General features: G+C 45.5%; 1 protein-coding gene across 2 annotated transcripts in view; it reads right to left on the reverse strand.

The window, feature by feature from the left end:
• Window positions 1-23,453, reverse strand: part of prdm16 (PR domain containing 16) — a 73,449-nt gene that overhangs the window by 1,596 nt on the left and 48,400 nt on the right. For both annotated transcript variants that reach the window (XM_067239851.1, XM_067239850.1), the window contains exons 2-14: window positions 19,376-19,516; window positions 13,976-14,078; window positions 11,070-11,271; window positions 10,763-10,910; window positions 10,362-10,515; window positions 8,512-9,975; window positions 8,358-8,433; window positions 8,098-8,185; window positions 6,087-6,259; window positions 5,877-5,954; window positions 2,478-2,647; window positions 2,129-2,300; window positions 62-322 (exon numbers count right to left, since the gene is read on the reverse strand). In XM_067239851.1, the coding sequence (XP_067095952.1) occupies window positions 62-322; window positions 2,129-2,300; window positions 2,478-2,647; window positions 5,877-5,954; window positions 6,087-6,259; window positions 8,098-8,185; window positions 8,358-8,433; window positions 8,512-9,975; window positions 10,362-10,515; window positions 10,763-10,910; window positions 11,070-11,271; window positions 13,976-14,078; window positions 19,376-19,516 (3,230 nt within the window). The remainder of the gene's footprint in view (window positions 1-61; window positions 323-2,128; window positions 2,301-2,477; window positions 2,648-5,876; window positions 5,955-6,086; window positions 6,260-8,097; window positions 8,186-8,357; window positions 8,434-8,511; window positions 9,976-10,361; window positions 10,516-10,762; window positions 10,911-11,069; window positions 11,272-13,975; window positions 14,079-19,375; window positions 19,517-23,453) is intronic.

Here is a 23,453-nt window from a genome sequence, read left to right on the forward strand (position 1 = left end):
GGTTGTGACTACAGACCAGGTGTGGTGAGGGATGAGGCTCCCCAGTCGTTTCAGTGCCTACCTGCGGGTGTGTTCGTAGCTCATGGCCAGTGGAGCGGCCTCTTGCTCCTCCTCATCCTCCTCCTCATACGCCCCTGTCGTCATGGCGACCGGGGAGGGGGACTCTGGCACCTCATCTTGAGACTTCTCCGTCAGGCTGCCTTCCTCCTCTTCCTCATCATCACCCTCTGCCTCCTCCTCTTCGTCCTCCAGCCCCCGGACCCCCAGCTTGGAGTTGGATAGGCTGTGGCTCTGAGGACGCTCCTCTTCCTGAGGGTCTGACCTATAGAAGGGCAGCACAGGGGTCAGACAGGAAGGACACAGTCTCATTACAATGTTTTGGAGAGCAACTGCGAGGAGGCTTCTTTTTTTTAAACTCTTTTTTAAACTTGTATTAGTTTGTATTGGGATGTCGATTTATATTCTTTAGGCCAATGATAATCTCTTCACCATATTTGGAGACAGACTAGTCAGTGGGAGACATGGCGTCACTGAAATCTGTTGCTTTCAAGCCATAAATCATTCTAAACAGAGACAGCAAAATGAGTAAGGTGCCAGGAGTTACAATGACAGCTCACAGAGTTGTAGTTCCACTGTCCAAGCAAACAAACATGGGTGCTGACTGTCGCCCAGAGACATTTCAAAGAGAGCGCGCTGCATGATGAATTGGATCATTCCTGAGGATGAAGGCACTGGGGCTCTGCTTGGAGGGTTCAGGACCAACTCTGGTGCTGCTGGTGGGTGAGTGATGGAGGTTGATGACTGCTCTGCAAACAGGCTATCAGCACACAACCATTTTGACCTGCAATCTGCACACTTTCCAATCCACCCTTACCCCCTTTAACCACCCACACCCCTCCTTCTGGCCCATGGCTTTATGGCTCATGATGTCATTTCCTTAAGGGGGTGGGGGGCATTTATCAAATACGACGGGGTATACCTCCGGGATGGGACTGGATCGGGTCCCACAGTAGGTGGGAAGTACATTTGAAAGGAGGATGGGGGACTGAAAAAAGTTCCTTCTCTCTCTCGTTCTCCTCTTTCAATCAAGATTAAATATCCCCATAATCAAATAGCTGGGAGAAAGGCCATGTGTGAGTGAGGAGAGAAGCTGAGTTTTGACATGAGGGGGCCCTGGGTTTTGTCATTTAGTCTAAACACGTCAGAGGGGTGTTTGTGTTAGCGGTCTGGAGGGGCGGAGGGGAGGGGGGGCACCATCAATGTATCTCCCAGATAAATGCCCCAACCTGAGTCTCCCTGGGGGGCCATGTTGCCAGCCTACTCCCCAGAACCAGACACCAGACCAGCTCAGCCCCCAACTCCTAACACTTAGCCTTTCCCCAAATCCAGTTTAAACCCCAGATCTCAGTTCCACCACCCCATTCTATCCCTGCTCTTTCTGCAAGTGTAAGGTCAGGTCCAGCCCAGCCAGATGTACAGCAGGCCAAACAGGGTTCCCACATGGATGCTTGCTCATTGAAACCCAGACTGACCCATGTTCTGATCAGAGATCCTGTTCCAAAAGGTAATAAGTAAAATGTGACAGGAGGACCGATAGAGACAGACAGACGGAGAGAAGGAGGGAAAAAACAACTCCCACTCTCCCTTTCTGGCCGGAGGGGAACTGAGATCAGGGAGGAACCATTACATGTCATAACAATCATCTAGCATGTCTCATTTTCTCCTATTGAAGATGACAGTCTGCATATTCCCTTCTGACACTCCCAATTTGTCAGAGCTAGAAGAAATGTATTTAAATCCCACAAGACAAACAGATTCTTTTGTAATATCTTTGACACTAGCGCGCTTAAGCTAAGAGGCTATAGACTACAGGCTGTGTTTGATGGTGATGAGCTTTGTGTTTATATCAGCAGAGCTGATGGGCATCCTGGTTGGAGTTGAGCAGCGCTGGGTGGGTGTGAGATGAGTCATTGAGTGTAACCCAGTGATGAGACTTGGGTATGCCTAAAGATCTCACCACAGTTACTGAGCCACTAGAGGTCAGTATAGAAGCAGTACGGTACACAGGGCTCGGCCTGTGTGTGGGTGTGTATGTTCGTCTGTGTCCAGCTGTCCAGATGTCCCTTACCTTTTGTCTGTGGAGCTGGACGCCTGGTTTAGCTCGCTGTTGGAAATGAAGTTCCGGATTTCCGAGAAGTAGGAATCCTCCTTCTCATCTAAAAGTGCATGATTGTCTGGCTCGGAGTTGGGGGAGGAGATGTTGGTTCCCAGATTGGAGAGGATCCCGGAGTGTTGACTCACTATTAGTATTAGCACACACAAACATACACCCTTAGTTTCGTGATAATCAATGTCAGGAAGGGGAAACACAATATAACGTTATCTAAATGGGTCTATCTACATGATCATTGTCACACACAGTCGGGTGAAAATATCATCACACGTAACCATATGTGTGTGTGTGTGTGTGAACGCACCAGGAATGTTCTCGTGCTCGTGCTTCTTGAGATGGCGGTCAAGGTTGGTCTGCTGGCCAAAGCAACGGTTGCACAGGTGACACTTGAAGGGCTTCTCCTTGTTGTGGATGTTGCGCACGTGTCGCTGGAGGTTGGAGGAGATGCTGAAGGAGCGGTCACAGTACTTACACCTAGAAGAGCAGAGGGAGGAGAGGAAGAGAGGCAGGGGACGTGAGGGTTAAAGATTGGGAGACGCCAAAAAACATGAAAGGAACTGAGGGAAGAAGCAAAATGAAGAATGGGGGATGAGGGAGATACTGAGTGGATTTGGAGAGAAGTAAGGAGTAGAAAGTAGTGATGTACGGAGACAGACAGCAAAAGATAGAGATCAATGTAGATAGAGAGATGGATCAACAAAGACAGAGAGCGATGGACAAACAGAGCAAGAATTAAAGGTATAGAGGGGTCAAAATGAGTTCTCTGTTCTGGTCCACTAAGTAATCAGTTCTCCAACAGAGCCAGAATGCTTTAGTCTAAACACCGAGGGCACATTGCTGGTCCTCTACTGGGGCTCGTTTCACGACCACATTTGTCACCGTCTATCTGACACACACAGACCTCAGACTGGTTCTTTCAGGATAGGAATGGTAGCCAACCCTGCTAAAAAACATGCACCCATGTTGTGACCTCTTCTGCTTGTTTTCACTGGCCTGCATGGTGGGAGAGGTGCGTTTTTTTGTGTGTGTGTGTTTGTTTACATGTCTGTGCTCAAAATAGCTGAGACAGAGGAATTCCAGTGAAATAACCACACTGTGTCGGTACAATATATATACCTTACACTCTGCTCTGGACAGCATATTGATGAATGAATGTTACCCCTCTGCTGGAGGTGTATGTCACCATTGCCATCCTGTGGTTGGTAACTATAACTGCAGAACCCTGGGTTCCCTACTCCAAAGAGCAGCTCAGGGAACTCAACAGTGTTCTGACTGTGGATCACTCACACTCTCACTCTGGGGGAAACTGACCGCAGGAGTGCAACACTGGTTGGCATAGCAACCGTGTAAACAAACATGTTTTGTTGGACATGAGAGAACATTAGAGAATGCATGTTCACTGACACACGGGAAGACAGAAATGTGAACCAGAACAGGGAGGCAGATCTCTGGAGTGCTTTTGGAAACACAGGCCTTTAGTTCTTGATAATGGACAGAGGTGTTAGATATACTACAATCGGCTCATTTGGATATTTGCGTCTCAACGGCTGTTTCAGTTTTTCCAGGGAGCATTTGTCCCTTAGATGGATTAAATATGGACAACCGTGCTGTTATTCTTGCCATTCTTTCTCTCTATCCCAAAATAAACAATTCACTGCTCTAACTGAACACACACACACACATCCAGACTCATCCGGACAGCATCCATTTAACCTGCCTGTAAACAGACACTGGCCAGGTCTTGTCAGGGACCCCAGATCACAGACACTGCCTCTTTGTTGGGTGGACCCACAGGGCCTGCAAACCTAGTACATTGTGACCTTCACTAACCCTTAATTACTCCTCCAAATGTGCACACATACACACACGCAGACATACACACACATAAACACACATGAACTCAGACATCAAGCCCCTGCTGCAAGGCCACTATTCACAACTAATTGCTTTGGTGGGGAAAAATTGCTTGTCATCAAGAACTGGAATCAAGATGCAAGGGGTCTTTTCATGTTCTACCGTGCGTGTGTGTGTGTGATCTTGTGTGTGCGTGTTTGCATGCTCACTAAAGTCCAGACTTGGCACATCACACTTGATGGAGAATGGTCAAGTGCCAAAACAAATTTTCATCGCCCCCCTTTTCTTTCTTTTTCCCTTTCTGCTTATTTGTATGTGTGTCCAAGGGGACATGAAATTACTTCATCATCTTAACAACACTTTTTTCTCTTTCCCTCCAGCCGACTGTTACACATGGATCGTTACCGGCTGAATGGGGTTTTTGAGTGGTCAGGCTAAAGTGGGCCAATTTCAGAACAGAAAGCAGCAGCTAGATAGCATCTAAGGGCAAGCAAATGGCCCTGCTACAATGAAGCATGAAGAGCCTGGCTAGGGGGCTCTCCTTCTCTCTAGTCCCTCCTTCGCTCTCTTTCTCTCACCCTTTCTGTCCGTGCTTTTCTTTTCCTAGTCTCTACTTCTTCCCCTAGTCTATGCCTCCCTCTCCCCCACTCTCCTACTTCTTATTTGCCTGAAAAGTGGCAGAGATAATGATAATGTCTGCTATTTGTTAGGGTAAATTGTTTCTAAATGAGCTAATCAGTAGACTGTAAAGACTGGGCCAACTATACTGGCACTCAGTCCACAGAGACCTAGTATGTGTGTGTGTATTCACAAAGTTGGCACCCCACTCAGTCTGTGCCCTGAGGTCAACAGAGATATAATACCAAAAACAGTGCCTTTTGTTGAAGAACCTTACATAACAGGAACCTTTTTAAACATGTAATTACATTCAATTATTTATTCTCATGTCACAAAGGACTGATCTGACTTGAGTGCAGCATTTGATGGATACAGTTGCAATTATTTGATGGTCAGAAAGAGTCAGTGTTATTATCTGGTATATAATACAATTGTATTTGTTGCAAGCTGCACAAGACAAATGTATTCCCCACTACTTTTAATAGCAGAGTTATGCACCTACAATCTGTTATCAGACGCCTGCATATGTTTTCTGAGGCATAGGGAGGGTTCCACAGTATAACGATACTGCCTGTTAATAAAAAACATATCTTACCTTCTCCTAAAGCAGTTAAGACAGAGAGAAAGAAAAGGAGAAAGACAGAGGGGTAGTGAGGGAGACAGAGGCTGGGCAGGAGCCAAATCACTGATAATTAGCTGGTTCTATAAACAGAGCTTGAATCTCTCCAGGGCACCATTACAAGCCTACATTGTCCAGGACACCATCCCGCCAGCTCTACCAACCCTCTCCCACCATCCCAACATCTGGACAGACCGCATCAATCTTCCTTCTCTTTCTCACTCTCTTCCTCCCTCTCTCTTCTCAACTGCCAGACCCTCAAATCTGCACGTTTCCAGGATGCCTATATCACACACTGTGTGTTGAGAAAATCAGCACCCATGATTTGTAAGTGTGTCCGGTGTACAAAAGGGTTTATGTGTTAGAAGGAGTATGTGTGAGTAAGGACTGTGCCAGGCATGAGGAGTATATGTGTTTGTTTTGAGTTGTTCCAAATGAGCGGAGATAAATCATTTGGGCGGAGTGTGATGTCATCAAGGGATGTTTGTGTTGGATGCAAGGCACTAAGGCCCCTGTCACAGAGGAGAGGAGGGAAGAAGAGGGAAGAGGTGGGGGAGAGGAAAGGGTGAGAGAGGGGGGAAGGGAAAGGGGAGAGGATGAAAGATAACTTACCTGTAGGGTTGCTCCCCTGTGTGTGTTCGTAAGTGCCTGGTGAGGTTAGCTGACCTGGGGAAGATCTTCCCACAGTACCTAAGGTTATGATGGAAGAATAAAGACAAAGAAAAGATTTGATTTGAGAGAAGAACAAGAAAGTAATGTGTTTCAAATCTAGATTAGAACGTGAGCCTACTGTGTGGAGGGAACCACAGTCCAGGGTCTCACCTGCAGGTGTAGCGCTCCTTGCCCTTGCGGAGGATGGCGTCGGAGAGGGATGGGGGCGGCGAGCGGAAGTTAAAGAGCGGGTGGGCTGAGTGCTGCAGTGAGTTGGGCGGGGCGTCCAGTTTTAGGGCTCCATAGCTTTCTAGCTTCTCGGTCATGTTCTCCATGGCTGACATCTGAGGGGGGGGGGGGGGGGGGAGGAGGAGGGGGAAGAGGAGGAGGACAGGTTTACGATGGGGAGGACAAGCAGAAGCAGGAGGACGGTTAATGTGAAGACAAAATAATTGAACTACCTCCATACTGGGGATTCGCTTGGTCAAGAGGATCTGTCTTAAATTGGACTCAAAACTCTTTTTTTCAACAAGAGAATTGATAAAAGAACAGGGTGCAGCCTGTTACTGTATGTGTGTCTGTTTATATTTGTGTGTTCTTTTAGCAAAGCGGAAATGAGTTAGAGAAAGAGAGAGAGAGAGATAGACAAAGAGAGAGAGAGCGCGCAAGAGAGAGAGAGAGAGAAGGAGCGAGAGACAAACACAAAGACAGAGAGAGAGGGAGAGAGCAAAAGAACGGAAGTCAGGAGGAAGCAGTACATCAGAGGTCGAGCTTGTTGATTGTGCTGTTGGGAGTCACCTCCCTGACCTATCGCACGTTCACAGACACTCAAGGGCCCCACTGGGGACCAGCAGGCCAGGGAGACTTTGTTCCCAGCATCCCCCTTTCTCTGCTGAAGCCACTGCCGCTAGCCAGCGCTCAATAAACCATTCAAGAGCTCCAACGGGAACTATACAATATAGTTTAAGATACCCCTCATTGATAATACTTCCTCTCCTCAGTCCTCAGAACAAAGGCTTCGCTATGTGGGAGTTTTTTTTTGCCAAATACAGTTTACATCCTTCCTTGTTTTGGAATAGGAGGGGAGGCACAGAGACAGACATGGCGTCTCAAATTATTTATTCTCTGTCTGTGAAGGGGGTGTGGGGGGTTGGAAGGGTTGTGGTTCGATCTTGTCATCTAACTGAATAAGCTGCTGCATTGTCTTCCGATAACTGCAACGTTTGAAGGTCAGATGTTCTAGATACGTTTATGGAGGGTGGGTGGAGGGTGGGTGAAAGGGTGAGAGGAGGGTTGGGAGGGGGCAGTCTTCTCTCATTGAAGAACCAGGTGTACAGCTTCTCTGGTTAACTCACGTACTGTATATGTACGTCTGAGAGCTTCCCTGATCTCATTGTCTTTGTACCACCCAAACCTGGCTTGGACATTAGATTGAATCCCTTGATGTACGTGACGTGGTATGGATTATATGGCATATGTGTGCCCACATACCAACAAGCTTTGTATGTGTTTGTGTACATGGATGTATGTGTGTGTGCTTCTTCTAGCTTGCTGTCTCACAATTGATAGAGGACCTAGATTTCGAGGTCTGATAAAACAAGTTTTCCAACGAGAGCCCCCATTCTCCTGGACACAAACACAGGATGTCCTTGATGGACACGTTGCTATTATCTAGCCAGCCAGGGAGAAAAAAGCACTCCAGGGGAAGTTATTAGCTCCCTGTGTGCTTCAAGCCCAGCAGAAACAATGCAATACCTATGTTTAGCAGTGGCAAGTGGTTTGTGGGTAGCTTGATTCAAATTCAAAAGCGTATTCTTTTTATTAATACTATCATTCCTTGTTATCATGATTTGTGAAGGTGGGGGGTTTGGGGACAACCAAACAATGTGGCTTATTATCAAAGGCAAGCAGTAACAGACTTCATGTCTTATAGGCAAGGTGGAGGCGGTGAAATACGGAGGCGCCATTTAGTAAACAAAGGAATAAATTGCATAAAGCTCTTATGAATAACATCAACAATCTGGAATGATGGTGTAGTGCTGTATCAATTCCGCTATGGTCTCAATGGTGTGGGAGTGTTGGTTTTTTACATAATACATGTTATGGTAGAAAAAAAGATTGTATCTGCAACTTTAGTTATGTTTAGAGTATGGTATGTGTTTGTGTGTGAGTGTGTATGTACCTGTGGGTGGAAGAGTAGAGGGGATGGCCTCAGGTATTTCTCTTTCAGAGCTCCTACTGGGTCTAGTAGCTTCCTCTTCTCCACCCTGCTGGACGGACAGCAAGGAAAAGGGTTACGTACCAAAGTCAAAGGCCAACAGTCACACTCAAGGTCAAACTCCACTGTAGGAGTTCACAAAGCTGTTGTTCCTTTAGTCTACACACTAAGGTTGCACTCCAGTTGGGTAATGCGGTTCTCTGGGCAACTCGGGTCTGAAATACCTGTATATGGGGTCCATGAAGAAGGGTGAGGGCTTGGCGTAGTGCAGGGGGGGCTGCTGGGGCGGCTGGGCCAGGGGTTGCTGGTGCAGGGTAGGCTGGAGCAAGGCCTGGGCGTGCTGGGACTGGTGGCGCAGGTGGCTGCCTAGGTGATCATCCTTGTTAGGACCCCCCTTGCCTGTATAGGCATTGTTCTTGCGGTTATGCTGCTCTGAGGAGACTCCGTTGTGGCTGGACCGACTACGGTTGCTGATGCTGAGGTCCAGTGGCTGCTCCTCCCCACCCGTAGGTGGGTTGGGCCCACTGCCGCTGCTCGGAGGAGCGGGCTTGGTAGGGGTGGGAGGGGTGGTCTTGGCCTCCTTGGACTTTGTGGTGAGGTCAAAGGGTGACTCCCCTGTAGGGGTGGCACCTGGCCCCCCACTGACTATCTTGTGCAGCTGCTCGCGGGGCGACTTGGGCTCGGACTTGAAAAACATGCTAGGGTTGAGAGTTCCCCGGTCTGTAGTGAAGGGGTAGAGGGAGTGGGGGAAGTTGGGCAGGAACTGGAAGGGGAACATGGAATGGTAGGGCAGAGGACCCATCTTCTTCTCTTGCAGGCCCATTAGGCCTGGACCAAAGTACTTCTCAGCGATGGAGGCGATGGCCTTGATGGAGTCGGTGGTGGCTGCGTTTGCGCCGGTGGGAGGTAGCGCTTGCTCGTCTGGTGGTGGGAAGAAGGAATGCTGGGAAGAGGCGGAGGACAGGAAGGGGCGGTCGCAGGCCAGGTTGCCTGAGCTGGACACGGCTGAGATGGAACCACTGCTCATGTCGTCTGTACGGCTAGCCTCTTGTCCTGCCGTCGTGCCCGAAGACTTCCTCCTCTTGCCGCTTCGCTCACGCTCGCTCTCACCGTCACTGTCCAGGTCGGAGCCTGACGCGGTGCCAGTGGTGGTGTCCAGGTCCGTGCCACTCGTGGTGTTTACGTCTTCTAGATCGCTGCCGTCTGAGAGGTCCGCCATCTTGTTCTTGGCTTTCGCCTCCCCATAGGAGGACAGGTCCAGCTTGGCCTCCTTGCTCTCTCCCTGACCACCACCGAGGACACTTCCTCCATTGCTACTGTTCAAGGAGTTGACCAGGGACAGTGGAGGGATGTCTAAGGGGCTTCTGGGCAGCTTGCCGTCCTGGCTGCCTCCAAGGGGGCTCTTCAGGAGTGGGCTGGGGGGCAGTAATGGAGGCCGGGGGTACAGTGATGGAGGGAAGATGCCTGGGAAGCCGTGTGAGAGGGAGGGGAAGCCAGGATGGCCAGTGGAGAAGTGTAGCCCAGCATGAGGGTGAGGTCGAGAGGGGAAGTAGTCGGCGAAGCCCAGGCTCGAGTGGTTGAGGCCCGGGAGATGGGGATGGTGGGACTTGGACTTGGCCATGATGGGGCTGGAACTCATGGGTATGCCCGTAGTAAACATGCCCCCCGGAGCACCATAATGGTTCTTGCCCTCACAGAACCGCCGGTGCTTGTTGAGGGAGGAGGTAGTGCTGAACATCTGGCCGCAGTCCTTGCACTTGATCTGTGTGCGACAGTCGGCATGCATGCGCTTGTGACGGCAGAGGTTGGAGAACTGTGTGTAGGACTTGTGGCACACCTCGCCTGGGGGAACAGGACACAGCCCACAAGGGCCTGGTTAAGCCCATTTAAACACTGTCACTAACTTTGGGTACCAAATCAACAAGTGACACAAAATGGAGATGTACAAAATTGATGACTTCATTGTGCTACCTGCAACAAACCTGACATTCAGAAACCTCAAGGAATAGTTTCAAGAGTCTAAAAAGTTGCTTGCATAAAAAAAAATATGTACACTTTAAATAAACATTTATACAGAAGGTAAAATGTGTGCAAAGAAAAAAGACAATAATTGGACAGCATCCTTTCAGTATTTGTCTATGGGGCTGAAGAGCAGATATCCATCCACAGAGAGATCCTTCATCTCATGCATCTACATCTAGGGCTCTTAGCCATGAAGGCTCACTTACAGATGAAGGGTTTGACACTGCTGTGGATGTGCTTGTGCTGCTTGAGGCCTGAGGAGGTGGCGAACGTCTTGCCACACTCAGGGCAGGTGTGGGCACGCGCCCCTACGTGTTGGGAGCGGATGTGGCGCTGCAGGTTGCTAGGGTCAGTGAACACCTGAGGAAGGCAGGACGACCATTTTACATAGATGTATACAAACACTGCATATGCATACATGTGAATATCCTATCAAAACATGAAAGCTGAGGAGAGTAGCCTACTAAACACGAAGCACCAAAATGAACATATCTCTCTGGCTTCAAGTTGCTAACGGTCGTTTTTGCTCCCAAACTGAACAACATTACTAAGATACAAATGAGGCCTGTGTGTTGTGTGGACAACTTACGTGGTGTGTGTGCTGTACCTTATCACAGTTTTCACACTCAAAGCGCTTGCCGCTGTCGTGGGACATCTGGTGGCGAATGAGGTTGGACTTCCAGTTGAAGGCCTTGGGACACTGGTCACACTTGTACTCTCTCTCCTCTGTGTGTACGATCATGTGCTGGCCCAGACTGGGAGGGAGGAGCAGGAAGACAGACATCAGTCACCAGGGGAACAACAGATAGATCATCAAGATGAGTGTAATACAATTCATTGTACAGAAAACAATTGTAGGTTGCAGAAAGGAATTCCCCAAAATGGATGTGAGGGAATTGGTGGTGGTACAGTACCTGTACTCATTGGGGAAGATCTTCTCGCAGTCTTTGCACTCGTGGATGGCCTCATCGCTGTCCTCACGCTCCTGCTTGAAGTCTTCACTGAGCGTGTCGAAGATGGAGCCGGCGCTGGAGCACGAGTACTTCTGGTGCCGTCGCAGCTCCAGGGCCGAGGTGAACAACTCGTCACAGTCCTCGCAGCGGTACATCTGCTCGTCTGCACACACACACACGCGCACACACACACACGCAAGAGACGACAGCAAACATAAACATGCAGCCAGAGAACTTATACGTACACCCAAGACCAACACTGTTCATTCACAGCTTCATTTCTTCAATATTTGCTTTTCATTTTTTACAGTATTGGTGTATTCATTCAAATGGGAGTATTTATATATTGCGAAATCAATCCACTGATTTACCTTGTCCTAAGTTGACTAAGTTAATTGTGCTAGTGTTAATCAGTTCTAACAACACTGTTACAATTGGCATTCGCTTTAAACAGAAATCAATTAGCAGTAAAATATAGTGTTGACTGCATTAACATGGCTAATTGGATGTTAGGCCTGTGGGATGCAGAGTGGAGATAGTACAAGTGCACACAAGGGAATAAACATGTCCGGCTCTTCATTTCCCAAGTTGATAACTTTTGCAATTCTTTTCATGACTAAGGGCAAATGAATTTAACAGAGACCGTCTTTTCAATGTTCGGTTCCTAAATCTGATGCCAAATTCAACATCTTAGGGAAAGCTCGATGGAGTGTAGGTAGGTGTGTGTGTGTGTTTTTCAAACCCAATGGGGCACAAAGAGAAGGGAGCATGGGGCATGACCCAAGTGGGCATCATATTGACTCGCCCCTAATGGCCTCCAACACAATCAATCATTTGAGTCTTTGCTACAAGAGTTTATCCAATATGACTTACAGTTCACGGCTCACTTGGTCTCGACTGTACATAACCATTTTTGACTGAAACATTTCTGACTCACTAAAGAGAAGGGCATAAGAGTACTATAGCAACAGTAGTGTGTCTAAACAGGGGATCTGAACAAATGACCATCTGGCAACCATAGTCCATTACTTCTAGCTGAACTTAAAGGCTCTACGATGACTGCAGCTGCCACCATTTGCACATATTTCATAGAGACTAAGAGCTGGTTTTGTTCCACTCCTGCATTAAAACCACCTCGGTGCCCAGATAATTTTATGCATCACCTTTGAAGGCGGCAACATGTTTCAATGAAAAGGCTTGTAAAGGGCTGATTGAGGCTTTATGACATGTTTTATGACATGTACGTTTTATCAAATCAAACAACACTTTATTTAAATAAAGGAATGAATTGTGTGTTCCTAAAACACTGAGACACAGAATGTTGTATGCTGAACTGTTTTACAAAGGGGTACCCTTTAGAGAAGACTTCACAGTATATGCAAACCAGAATGCGAACCAAAGGTCAACTATGGCTGTTATAGGCTGTATCCAGGTAAAGGGTGCCTACTCCAATGTCCAGAAGAACAATTTGGCACACTTATCTATGTGTTCCATCAGTAACACTCAGGACTAAGGGAGGAATGTGTGTGTGTGAGTGTGTGTGGATATGTCTGGACGTGTGTGTGTGTTTGTGTGTGTGTAGGGGGGTGCTCATAAATGGGAGACTAATAGCTCTCTGGGAGAAGAAGGGGAACACAATTATGTGCAGTTTAGCGGCTAATCTGGGAGCATGGGTGAGGTCTCAGGGGACTCCTCAAGCCCCACTCCAAATTCCTTCTTCGATCAGCCAGACGAAGAAGAGCGCTACACCGCCAGGCTCTCACCCGCTCGCTCAAACTCTCCTACACTCTTTCAGACAAACTCACACACTGATTCATTATTAGCCTCTTGTGCTCCTTTTCTCTTTTTTTATGCTCTTGCAACATGTGACTATTTCTTTTTTTTGCTATTTTAAATGGTCTCTCTTTGTTCTTCTTCCACCCTCCTCCAATATTTTGGCAAAGAGATCTTAGGAAAGCTATCTTTCTGAGAAAACATTTTGGCTTGTGAAACCCTTGTTCTGTCTCTGCCGTTTTTATTGTCCATGACAATTCAAAGTAATCAAGGGATGTTTTTCTCCTTTTCAGAATCCCAAAACACAAGAAAACAATGTTACCTGACAACTCCACTTCATAGCAATGAGACCAATATGTTATGAATCAACTGGGTCCTTTTTTGGTTAAGTAACATTCCAAACCTTGATCACAATTGAATCCCTGGATCAGAATTGACTTCTGCGATAGTATTTTCTTTACTCTATAGCAACAATTCTACAGTATTCACCCAAGAGAAGAAAGGCAACGTAAAAACGTTAGACATGGGCTTTCCTGGATCATCTTAAAATTCATCAATCCGTTTTGCTAAAGTGATTATGCATTGTTCGATTGTTTGGCGAAACAGCAATTACACACAAAAGGTGGATCATTCATGCCAAATTCGAACTATTTTGATATAACATCCAAAGACATTTTAGGCTTATCTATTCACATAGACCATTGAAATCGGTCTATTAATTCCGCGAATTATCATCATAATATGATGCAAAAAAGATATGTTTGTATTCATGTGTAGGCAGGCTAAAGGCTATATTGTGGGCAATTAAGAGCAAGAATTAGAGGTTTGAAAATGTTAATATAGTCATGAAATTCCGTTAGGCTCAATACATCTGCGCGTAGATTACCATTGCAACAACATTTTTGATTGTTAAAAAAAACCTAAAGATACCCCCCCCCCCAAAAAAAAAGAAAAAACCTTTGATCCATATAAGTTTAGAGGTGTGAGGATGATGATACTTTTGCACTTTCGCCTGCAGACTTCACTGGCCAACAACACATGATGCTGGTTAGAGTTTGTTTAAAATATGCGCTAATGATGCGCATTCATCTTACCTTCTAGATTCGGTGCCATCGATCCCTCGGGGAAAATTCCGTCCTTCATATAAACCAGAAGCTCCTCCCCGACTTCAATATCCCTAATAGCTTTATAATAAATCTGCAAAACAGAGAGAAGACAGAAAAGCAGTTAGGGTGCACTCTTCCGACCCCAATGGTTAGTTAGCCTATTTTATTTATAGCCTACATAGGTTTCAAGTCGGATCCAAGACATTACTTGCATTAGGCCTACTTTCTGCGATGTTGTTTATCCAAGTTATTGATAACTGCTAATCTATCTTACCATTATTGTCCTCCTAAATGTTTGTATGAAAGAGCAATTTAAGATATTGCTATGCTACAGACATTGACGTATATCGTTAAAAAAAAAGGATAGCCAACACCACATTTTCATTCTTATCCCGATTTAGGCCTACTACCGATCTAAAGACTTTAGCCTCGGCTGTAATTCACGTGGGCTATAGGCTACTGTGAAAACGTTTTTATATTTATCAGTGTTTTCTTGTCCCCTCTCGCCGAACTGTTAAAACGTGAATTCTACCAACGAATGTATTTCTGGAGATCGAAATGATTTTAGTTAAATAGCTCTACTATACAAAGAGAAAATATAAATTACCTGTCTTCAAACTACAACATTCAAAGCCGTTGTTATCAGACAGCCTATAAAATATATATTGAATCCATCTGTAGGTTACAAGAAACTCTTAGACAAAGCATAAACCTTCACATCGAAAAAAAAATCTGATGCAAGTCGGCCTAAAGACTGTGAGACCAGGTGCAATCCTAAAGTTGATGAAAAGCAGACAGAGAAACAAAGTAGCCTATTTCAGTGTCGTTTGTTAAATGCAGAACACGGTTAGCCAAATAAACCATTTGGATGATCATTTTACATGAAAATCGAAATCCAGAGGGTTACAAGAATTTCGATGTTGATAGGCTATTATTAGGCTACATGTCTATATAAAGGGAGATTATTGATAAATGATCACTTCAATCTTAAAACCCCTTTATGATTATGATTAATATGTGACTCAAACTGTTCATTATTTATTATAAAATAACATTAAACTGAAGAGCAAATTCAATATGCAAAAATTGTGAAATAAAACACACAAAACACAATCAATCGATGTATTAAATGAATTTGAAAGGAACTTCCAAAAACGCAACCTGGATCCTGGATGTGTCTTTTGGGGACACATGGGGGCGCTCACTACTAAATCAGTTAGAGTGGCTGAACACACACACGCACACACGCACACACACACGCAGACAGTCAGACAAACAGACAGAGGGCAGATATAGAGAGAGAAAGGACCGATAACTCCAATTGAATACTCGTACAGACTTTGCGGGTTTTCCGGACTCATCCGAAAACAAGATAATTATTAACTGGCTGTTAATATAACATAATTTTATTTTTGTTATTATTATAAAATGTGTTGTTATTGTTGTTTTATTACAAGCCATGCATATATTTAATATGTTATCTGACCTTTCTGTTTTCCGTGAGTTGAAATAGTTGAGAAAGTTGCGCGGCGGATCTTAAAGCGTCCAATTGCAATAGAAGTTCTGTCCCGGTGGAGTTGGCAACACAACCCATAGTATCAGAGAGAAACCGGGGGCTGGGGCGGCAGGGCCGGGGAAAGAGTCGAGGTCGCCGGGTAGGCAGGCAGGCAGTGAGCGGAGTGTCCTCTCTAGCTGGAGCCGATGCTTCCACTCTCTAGTCAGTCTGAGCGCGTCTTTGATGATGAGGTGAGCTCTCATTAGTGATTCCCTATTGCCCCTCGGAGCGCCCGGAGTTAACCGACGGCCACTCCTCCCCTTCTTATCTCAAACGAAAGGATTGACTGATCTGCCGCGGAGACCCCTCCCCGCATCCCCGTCCCTGCTCTGGTCACTAGATTAATCTATTATTGATGGAAATAATGTATCTACAGTGGTCAAATACTTAAATAATACACACACACACACACAGCCGACACACACAAACACGCGATAGCCTAAAAGGTGAGTCGCGCACTGTTTAGTACGTTTTTTGTAAGGCTTCCCGAACAAATGCTGAGCAATGTGTTTTAGTTCATAATTTTTTTACACGTGTTTTTACTTGTTATCTTTCACCAGATGCCTTTCACAGTTTGTGCAAGTGCTTACATATATTTGTGGGAGTAACGTAAACAATTACATGAATTTTTTTTGGATACGCTCAGAATAATGTGAATCAAATTTTGTACTTCGTTATTACCAGTATAATTTCTGCAGAATTACATAAATTAGGTTACCTTAAAGGACGTTACGACTTGCCTGTATTCTACAGTTTTCCTTTCGCATCAAAGTATCCTATGCTGTTTTCATATTAAATGGAAAGTAATTTGTGATTATGCTATTGAGTGCCGTGGCCTGAACAGCCAAATTGTTATTTAACGCACAAAATTAATAGGCATATCTTCATGCATGTGGACGTTATTTATTTTACAAATTCATCGCCTCCTAGCCTATATTGTTTTTATTACTATATCAGATATTTTGGATGAAATTATTAAAACAATTCAGTACGAATGTTTGTATTTAATATTTGGATACTGCATGAAAATAAATTTATTGTCAGGAAATGTTGGATAAAATCGAAAACATATTTGGATGTTTTTACATTAAATAAGCTCTGTCTTCTCTAATAAAAATGGTCTCAATGATAAACAGAGAAGGTTTTGTGTCAGATAAGATAGCTTTAAAAATGATCAAACAACATAAAAAAGTCATTACACTATACAAGCAAATAAATATAACATTGAAAAAACATTTGCCACGTAAAATTGAGCAATAATGCAATCAAGACAGTTTCCTTTTCAAAACCATTATTAACGCTTTTCTCCCTATGGGCTATGCAGCTGGGCCTCATCTTGGGCTGTCTTTTGAAGCTGTCTGTGTGAAGTATTGGGATATGAACAGTCTATCTCTACAGTAAGGGTCTGACAGCACTCAGACATGTCTTGACCTCTTCCTGTCTGTTTTGAGTGTCCGGGGGACAGATGTGTCATCCATCAATGCCAGCTAAGGCCCAATATAATCTCTCTCTGTCCCCCTCTCTCTCTCTGTCCCCCCTCTCCCCCCTCTCTCCCTCTCTCTCCCTCTCTCTCCCTCTCTCTCCCTCTCTCTCCCTCTCTCCCCCTCTCTCCCCCTCTCTCCCTCTCTCTCCCTCTCTCTCCCTCTCTCTCTCTCTCTCTCTCTCTCTCTCTCTCTCTCTCTCTCTCTCTCTCTCTCTATCTCTATCTCTCTATCTCTCTCTCTCTGACATGACACAAACACACACACACACTATGTATCCCAACAGTGTGTGATCAATCTGGAAAATGAGATCAAACAATGTTGGGGGGCCTGTCCACTCAAGATACAAAAGACAAAGACCGTGTGACATAGGACTACATGGTGAAGCCAGTCTTAGCTGAGAGACGGACCATTTTAGCCCCCCTCTCCTATTGAGACACAACACTGCTCTGTGTTTAAGGACAGGCCTTTAGCTGTGGAGAACCACGTTTCCTGTCATTTGATGTGATCTTGTCTTCATGGATTTGGAAAACCATGTTAAGATGCTAACGAACAAGCTCCCACAAACTGTTGATGTTCATTCACATAACCCTCAGGTTAGGAGTTTTCATATTGATTTAGAATTCATTTGAAATGATGGTTGGTTTGGATTAAGGCTAAAGTTAAAGTAAATGTTTACCACTGTTAGTCTGTGTCCATAAGTACATGTGTGTGTCTGCATATGTGTGTGAGAGATAGTGAGTGTGTTTTTTCTCCCCGGTGAGCAGAAGGATCTGGCAGGGACTCATTGTGTACTTGTGTTGTTATGACAAACGGCTTAAGAGCATCTTGAGAAATGAGGGATGGTGGGTTCAGAGGTTAATGGTCTGTCTGAATGCACGAGTGTAGATGAAGCCCCATGCTCTCTCACACACACACCTCACCTACTCAAATGTTTCATTTTCTATAAAACAGGTCCAACCGGTCAATCAAGATGTGAGTTGTTTTACACCAAGGTCAGTTTCAGACAACCATCAAATAATTTGTCATGAAAGAGTGAACAAATTGGTCTAAAGGTGAAAATAGTTCTAATAGTATAATTAGATGGTCCAATAATCTTTTGATTGAATTGTTCAGGATTATCCATGTATTTTCTGATTCCTGAAAACATTAATGACAAACGAGTAAATAAATGATTTCCTTATGTTTTAAAAGGTTACTGCTTGTATTAGAATTTTCCTGCTGCACACACATTTCCATAAACTCATGCATTGTGCATGCACAAAAAATAAAATACCCGGCAGAGTAAAAAGTTGAATAAATTATGCATTTTAGCATCGTGTGCTTGTGTGTGTGAGGTTTCTAAATAAATGATGGGGTCTCGCCTGCGAGTCACCACACCACACAAACGGGTCACAAACAAAAGCAAAGTCATCCACTAAAGGACCAAACAAAAACAACAAAAGCCTGCATCTAAAAGCAAGCGAGCACTTGGAGTGAGCACTGGGGCCAGCCTGCACATTTTAGTCGTGATCCGTTTATGTCTTTGACACTGTGTTGCAGTGGCAGGGGGCATTGATGTGAAAATCTTAAAAGGATTAGGGCCGGTGTTGTGAGTCAATTGGTGGTTGTCATTCTGGGAGGCCCAGGCTTGGTCCTCCCTGTCCCCCTCGTCGACGGCTCGGGCTTCACTGTCTACTGGCTCAAGTGTCAGTGGCTGATGCCTGAATGGACACACCAGCAGAGGCTGCCTGAGATCTTGCTCGAAGACAGGTGGCAGACAGGGACATTGGACAGGCTGAAAGAGGCCAGAGGACAGGCCAGAGGACAGGATAAGGGAGAGGCTGGGGGAGAATAGGGGGGAGGCTAGGGACACCAGCTAGTCTTCATGACAGGTAATAGGATGGGAAATGGAGGTAGCCAGTGGGGCGGCCGGAGAAAGGAAGGACAGGGAGAGGGGAGGAGAACAGACTCCTCTGACACTATTAACCCAGGCAATAATGAGGCTGAACAAACACTGAGCACAGTGAGAGAACATGTCCTGCCTCCAGAGAAGGGCTGGAGTGATTATATGACTAAGGGGTGTCAATCTATTATTTTACCTCTTGACGTGAGTCACTTCCTCACACTGAGTTGAATAATCCCGGCCTTGGACACACAATGGGTCCATTCTTAACTCATCAATGCAGATACACACTCTTTCACAATGACACACACACATGCACACATAAAGTGGGACTCACACACGAACAATAGCAGGCACTTCACTCAAGTCTCCCTGACAATGCCATGTGCTCCCTGCCTTATCTGTCCTCGGGCTCTGCCCACACAATGAGACCTGACAGCTGATTGGAGGAGGGGGACGCCACTCACCTGGTCTCCACTGAGGTGACAGACAGCCAGGTTCTGCTCGTCAAAGGAGGGGGCAGTGCGGACGTACTTGAGCCAGCTGCCACTGGCTGCCTCTGAGCCTGGGTCCACACAAAACTTGACATTGCCCATGTCATCCACCACCTGTTGGATTGAATGAGGAACACATTCAATATTTGACTTAAATAACTTCAAAATAGAGTATATTTTGACGCAAACTTTCTATTGTAAAACATTCTCCCAAAACGTTGAGCACTTTGACAAGACAACACATAAAAGGTCTATAAAAGTGTCTCTTCATTCACAGTACAATACTTTACCAGCAACAATTTCCAATAGTTCGCAACAACTACAAACTAAAAACAGTATGGGTCCGTGTACCTTTGTTAAAGTTAGAGTAAGTGCATAAAATGATTAGGTAATGGGTCCATTTATGTGTTATGTGTCATACATGTATTCAGCCATAGTAGAAAAGTTTGAATGTGTGTATGTGTGTCCCTGTCAGTCAGTAGATTGTAAAGGGCCTCCTAAACTTGTTGCCTCTGCTAGCAGCCAGAGGAAATGGGAAAAGGAGTGGAAGGTCGAGAAACTGCATCTTCTTTCACTTGTCTAAAGACTTTCTCTGGCACATATTGATCACCCTTGGTAACCCCTGGCTGCTTTGGGAGCGAGAGAGTAGGTTTCAAGTTTCCTGTCTGAGAAATAATGAAGGGGAGACGGAAGAGATGGAGGAGGAGAGGAGAAGAGAGGTTTATTGTGGGGAAGAAAGCAGGGGACTGACTGGAGGAGTCCACCACTGCCAGTGCTTTATCTACTGTCGGAGAAAAATGGACCTTGCTCATATTCAAATGTAAACCACAAATACTTCCAAATGACTGCGCTATGACGGTGGTGGTAAATGCCAGGCTGAGAAAAGGACAGTAAAGAAACATATTGGTTTGGTCGCGTGAGTGGACTTAGTCTGGTATTAAGGGCTAGAGTGTAAAGACCAAGGTAGTTGTTGTCTGCTAATCTTCGCTTTGGGGTTTTCCAGAGAGTGAGGGGGGTGGGATGACGGGATGAATTAGACCTGAAATCTTACAGCGCTGCTTTTCCACAAAGCTCTGCAGAGCTCCCTTCTCTCCTGCTGCTGGAAGTGATACCAGGTCCTCTGGATCCTCTGGGGGTCCCAGGCGGAGCTGCAGCTCTAATTACAGGTCCTAATCAGCCTGCGCTGGCCTCACCTTTGACCTCCAGCCTGGCTCCCTTGCTCCTAATCACAATCAAATGTCTGTGGAGGACTTGGTGGTGTGGCAAGAGCGGAACCAAAGAAACTGTTGTGATGATATCCAGTGGGAAAGATTCAATGACTGGGGGGAAACTACGATTAAAACTATGATTATCAATAATAATATAATATAAAAAAGTTTGACCAAAATGTTTTATGAATGTGAGCTCTGATCAGTAAAGCCTTTCATCCTTGTGAGTTGTGGTTCTAATGAGTGAAGTGGGTAGGTTACAGAGTAACTTATATACAATGGAGTGAATGAGTACAAATATAGTTTCCATTGAATACTTTCCTTCTAGGGCATAGCATCTATCCTTGAAATTGTGTACCATGAAAATATCATAACTCATCATGTACTGTAAGTTCCTGTTGTCTCCTTATTATCTTGCACTGGAGGCCTCATGTCATATATTTTGAACTGTGTGAGGCCCACATGATTACCTATGACCTTGGAAAGATAGGTGCCAATCTTCACTGAAAACTGCCAATATCAGAAACAGTCTAATGTAAAAAAAAAAAAAAAAAAAAAAAACTCTTTATAAAGTTTGGCCTGTGGGTTGTAAAGTGTGAATCATTGAATGGTACTTTTTTTGGTCGTGAGCAGGCGCGTGCAGAAGGTGTGTTGTCGTGAGGGGAAGTGTGGGTGCCATGTTTGGTGAGCAAATATGGAACTGGAGGTCTGGTTGGAGGTGTGAAGGCCGGTTGCACGTGTTCCTGTAAATCTAGTGGCTGAGCTAAGCTAGGGTAAGCTCACTCCGATCTGCAGCTGGGCTTCACACTAGCGTTCTATTCACCCTGTGACTTGAGAGAAAGTGTTAGGTTAGCCCCCCTCCTGCTTTGTGCCTGTTCTAAAATAGCAAAGCCTGCACCCGCTGGAGAGAATATAATGAGAAAAAACCCTCTTTTTTCGTAGCCAATCCGGTTTAACATCTACAAGAACCTGTGGCTACTTTTTTTGTTCACGCAGCGGCATGATTGTGAGCGTGGAGACGGAGATGTTTGCTAATGACGCACCACTTCTTCATCCCCTCTGGAAATACGGCGTGAGATTTGGATTTGAAATGTTATGTTATGTATTTGGGCTGAAAAACTGGATGAGGTGGAGATCAATGTACTTCTCTCATCCTTGGAGCTTACTGAAGTTTACGGAGAGAACGATGACTTTCTCTTCATCTGCAGTAGATAAACATAGTAAAACAGTCAGCTGAACAAGAGCTACTGCTTCCACCACGGTTTATGTGTTAAGCAGTCTAAAATGATGTAGTCCAGGCCTTTATTTTATGTGTGAAAACAGTCACTGAAAACTAACCAGGCGTAGAGGCAAAATTATCCTCCCTCTCCCCTCTTTAGAAAAAAAAGCCAATCTCTTGTGCAGGTTGGAGTCAGAGTGCACTTGTCCCAGCGTCTGTAGGGAGCTCAAACAGGTATTGTACATGTTTTATGACCAGATGGAGAACAGCTTCGTCTGAGGGGGAGGGGAGGGGCAGGGAGGCTGTGGGATTGCAGTGCTGCTTCTGACTGGCCTTTAAAGCAAACACAAACACACACACACACATACATACACACACACCTAGAGAGGTAGCTGAGGATCTGCTTTGGGGCCTAATGAGCTGCAGGCCTGTGTCAGGGGGCCTGCGAACACTCCATGTCCAGGTGGAGCCCTGATTTATAAGGCCTGAAATGAGGTGCAGCGCAGAGAAGAAAAACCAGAAAAACCCTGCGGCTGATTGTTTATTTATTTACCTTTTACACTCTCCCTCTCTCCACCTTTCACGGCACAGGAGGGACACTTCGCCGGGAAAGCAGTTGCCCGTGCTGGAGTCATAAAGATATCCCAACATAGGCACTGCCACACCCTTGCTGGGGTTTGACCTCTCTCTGTCCCTCTTGCTCCCAGTCTTTCTCCCATCTAATCGTAACCTCTCTCCCTCTTTCTCTCCCTTCCTATCTCTCTCCAAGCTAACCTCTCTCTCCCTTTCTCTCTTCTATCTAACCCCAACCACAAACGTATTGTTTCTCAGACTGATTTATGGTCTGAATGCCAGGGAACTCTCTGAAGTCTTGAACAGGTTAGGGAGGGCCCTTTACATAGTAGAGACCAATGAAAGTGATCAGGTGTGTGTGGAGAGTGTATGGGCAACAGTGAGTCAGTGTTGAGCTGTTCTAGCAATGTGACTTTCCACAAGCCATGAAGCTACAGCTAACACAGTACACTATGGGAATTGAAAAATGAGGCCACTTTTTTGTTGCTTACCGGAGTAAGCAAACACAATAGCTACCACAGTCAAACCACTTTATCTCTCTCAGTTCCTAACCAAAACCCTGTTAGCATCTTACAGCCTACAATGTATAACCTGATAACCCATCTATGAAACTGATGAATTAACAGCTAACCAAAACCATGCCGTATACAAGAAATCTGAGAATTGTGGAGGAGTTGGGGGTGAGAATGGACGGTGAAGTGTGAACTGTGAGGTTTCCATACATAAGATGTGTGTGTGAGAGAGAGACCTGGGGGTCCCCCAGGATTTGGTGACTGATCCCCACTCTAATCAAGGCCAGCAGGGGGAAGGAGAACAGAGAGCCCAGACTTCTCCTTCAGGGCAGACAGGGCCCTTCCCAATCTCCCAGAGTGTGTTCCTAGGAGGGTATGTTGAGAGGGGCTAGTGTGTGATAGCACGGGTACATGATTCCAAAGACTATCCTCACACAGACACATGGACAGTGTTAACACATCAACCTTTTGCTCCATGAACTATCCCACCAAACCAATGAAGATGGTTTTAACAATGAAACAATATAACCATTACTATC

Source organism: Osmerus mordax, chromosome 7, assembly GCF_038355195.1.
Source record: "Osmerus mordax isolate fOsmMor3 chromosome 7, fOsmMor3.pri, whole genome shotgun sequence".
NCBI lineage: Eukaryota > Metazoa > Chordata > Actinopteri > Osmeriformes > Osmeridae > Osmerus > Osmerus mordax.